General features: G+C 48.0%; 1 gene segment (V, D, J or C); it reads left to right on the top strand.

The window, feature by feature from the left end:
* The first annotated feature begins 371 nt into the window (after positions 1-371).
* LOC138999373 (Ig heavy chain V region 3-6-like) lies at positions 372-2,647 on the top strand. The segment is given in 2 exon segments: positions 372-420; positions 2,253-2,647. Coding segments are annotated over 2 exon segments (444 nt in total).
* Positions 2,648-3,422: the final 775 nt, after the last annotated feature.

Raw genomic sequence — 3,422 nt, forward strand, 5'->3', positions numbered from 1 at the left:
TGGGGCCCTGTTCCCTGCTGGTCTGAGAACGTGGTCCCAGGGGACGTGTCCCAACACCAGTCCTGCTTCCCCTGGGGAACCACCTGCATCCTGAGAACCTGCTGAAGGGAGACATGGCCCCCCCAACCTCTGCTGTGCCTCCAGCTCTGCAGACACCACCCCATCCTCACCCTCTGTCCTCTGCCACCCACACTCTTACCCCATGGGGCCTGCACAGGACGTCCCGCGTGTACGTGTCTGCCCTATCCTTCCTGCCCGGGTAGGTTTTTCCTTAAATGCAGCCCCACGTCATCCCATCATGCCCATCTCCTGTGCAAGGCCTTCCCTGAGACTCCAGGGCCAGGTCTCCTTAGCTGCCCTTCAGTGCCCACATGCAGTGCCCACCTGTGATGTCAGACCGTGGGGAACCTCCTGTGTCAGGTGAAGATACAGCTGAGCACTGAGCTCAGAGCACCTCCAACAGCTCACACTTGTGCTGAGGGAACCTCCAGGAGCCCGTGAGCTGCAGAGCATCATGGTGAACAAATACATGGCCACTGGGGTCAGAGGGCAGTCACGGAAGGGCTGTGGCTTGGTCACCTATGATGTTCCCAACGTCCTGCTGACCAGAGCCTAGTGCACAGGGAGCTCTGTGATTCCAAAAACTGCAGGGACAGCCCGGCCAACAAGGCTCAGTGGTTGAGCAGCGACCTATGAACCAGGAGGTCACAGTTTGATTCCTGGTCGGGGCACCTGCTCAGGTTGCCACCAACATCCTCAGTGCGGGGCATGCAGGAGGCAGCCAATCAATTATTCTCTCTCATCACTGAAGTTTCTATCTCTCTCTCTCTCACTCTCCCTTCATCTCTGAAATCTACTTTAAAATATTTAAATAAATAAATGAAAATGTTGCAGGTGTGATTGGCAGTATGGGTGTATATGGGAGGCAGCTGATCAATGTTTCTCTCTATCCTTCTCTCCTTTCCTTTCCATCTAAAAATCAATGAACACATCCTCAGGTGAGGACAGAGAAAAAAAGATCCAGTCTGGCTCGAGTTTCTCAGCAGTTGAGCTTTGTCCCAGGACCCATGAAGTCACTGGTTAGATTCTGGGTGAGGGCACATGGCAGGTTTGCAGTCTCCATCCCCACTGTGGATCATGCAGGAGGAAGCCAATCAAAGATTCTCTCTCATGCATGTTTCTATCTCTCTAGACCTCTCCCTTCCTCTCTCTCTAAAAATCAAGAAAATTGTATTTTTTAAAAAGATTTCTCTCTCTCTCTCTCTCTCTCTATATATATATATATATATATATATATATGTATATAGATATAGATATATGGATAGAGATATATATGTCTCTATATCTATATATATATATGTCTATCTCTACATCTATACCTATACCTGAATCTATATCTATATCTATATCTATATCTATATCTATATCTATATCTAATCAGTAGTTCTCAACCTTCCTAATGCCACCACCCTTTAATACAGTTCCTTATGTTGTGGTGACCCCCAACCATAAAATTATTTTCGTTGTTACTTCATAACTATAATTTTGCTACTGTTATGAATCATAATGTAAATATCTGATATGCAGGATGTGTTTTCATTGTTACAAACTGAACATAATTAAAGCATAGTGATTAATCACAAAACAATATGTAATTATATATGGGTTTTCCGATGGTCTTAGGCGACCCCTGTGAAAGGGTCGTTCGACCCACAAAGGGGATGTGAACCACAGGTTGAGAAGCACCGATCTCTATCATCTATATCTGTCTCTAAGGGAGAAGGGGCAATTTGATTTTATCCCTAAGGAGTCACTGACTGTGTCCACACCCTACATCGTGACCACCTCCTGCAGTATAGCCCCTGGTGTGGAAGGAGAGGTCCCCGGGAACAGTGACCAGGACCCAAGGAGGTCCTCACCTGAGGATGTGTTCAGCACTTTCTTCCAGGAGAAACCCCAGAGACCAGGACCTCCCTCACCACTTGCCCTTTGTATGTGCAGACACCTCCCATATGCAAATGCCCACACGGCCACCAGACACACACACACTTGGCGCCCACTTAAATGCAGAGCCTCCTCACCCTGGAGAATACTTTCTGGGGGACAAGGACCTCACCTGCAAGACATGAATCCCATGTGGCTCTTCCTCTTCCTGCTGTCAGCTCCCAGATGTGAGTGACTCAGGGCTTAGACGTGAGGAGATGGGGACCCTGCATCTGAGCCCAGGACTCACTGTGTTCTCTCTGTCCCAGGTGTCCTGTCCCAGGTGCAGCTGCAGGAGTCGGGCCCGGGACTGGTAAAGCCCTCGCAGACCCTCTTCCTCACCTGCTCTGTCTCTGGATTCTCCATCACAACCAGTGGTTACTGCTGGTATTGGATCCGCCAGCCCCCAGGGAAGAGTCTGGAGTTCGATGGGGGCATACGCTATGATGGATACAATGACTACAGTCCCTCCCTCAAGAGCCGAACCTCCATCTCCAGAGACACATCCAAGAACCAGTTCTCACTGCAGCTGAGCTCTGTGACCACTGAGGATACAGCCCTGTATTACTTTGCAGGAGAACACCTCCTGTTTACTATCCTGGCACCCAGTATCCGCCTTGCTCTCTCTCCCACCTCCAATTCATTCCTCACCTTCCCTACTTAACTTCGAATGCACAAATGCAGCTGCAACGGGTATTCTGCAGAGCATTTGAGGTCGTGTTCCCCAACAGTTCTCCTCTATTTGGCTCCAGTAAAATCTTATAAAACAGTCTCTACATGTTTGGACATGTCTTACATCAATATGTTGTCTTTTTTTCATTTACAACATATGTTCATACATGTTTCTTTCCCGTGTGGAGAGGGAAGTGCTCACAATTATTAAAAACCTGATACCTGGATGGTATGAGGTCAATCAGTTCACAGGTGTTGGAGATAAGATAAGTTTGCTGTTGGTTGTCATGGACATAATTGCCCAGTCTTTTTCCAGCCCAGCAGGCATGACTGGGAGGTTGAGCATCAACCTATAAACCAGGAAGTCACAATTCAATTCCTTGGTCAGGGCACATGCTGGGGTTGCAGTCTCGATCTCCAGGGGCTGGTGGGGGACAGGAGGCAGCCAATCAATGATTCTCATCATTGATGTTTCCATCACTCCACTGGCCTCCTCTCTGGCATCTATGAAAGTGTATAAAAAGGAGAAGGAAAGAAAGGAGACTCCCCCATCTGTGCTGTCTCCCCTGAGACACTCTGGCAGGTTCCCCTGATGGTTGAATCAGCATAAAATCCTCAACATAAATGAACCACTTTGAAGTCGTTGACATGAGAACCTGTAAGCCTGTGGAGGATATTTTTTTTGGAGGGGGAGACAATTCACAGCATTCTATTCATTAATCCGTTTCATTCCATAATGCACCATCTTGTTCCTGACACCATTAATA

The sequence above is a fragment of the Myotis yumanensis genome, unplaced genomic scaffold, assembly GCF_028538775.1.
Source record: "Myotis yumanensis isolate MYYU_CA2020_CCGP unplaced genomic scaffold, mMyoYum1.0.hap1 SCAF_1, whole genome shotgun sequence".
NCBI lineage: Eukaryota > Metazoa > Chordata > Mammalia > Chiroptera > Vespertilionidae > Myotis > Myotis yumanensis.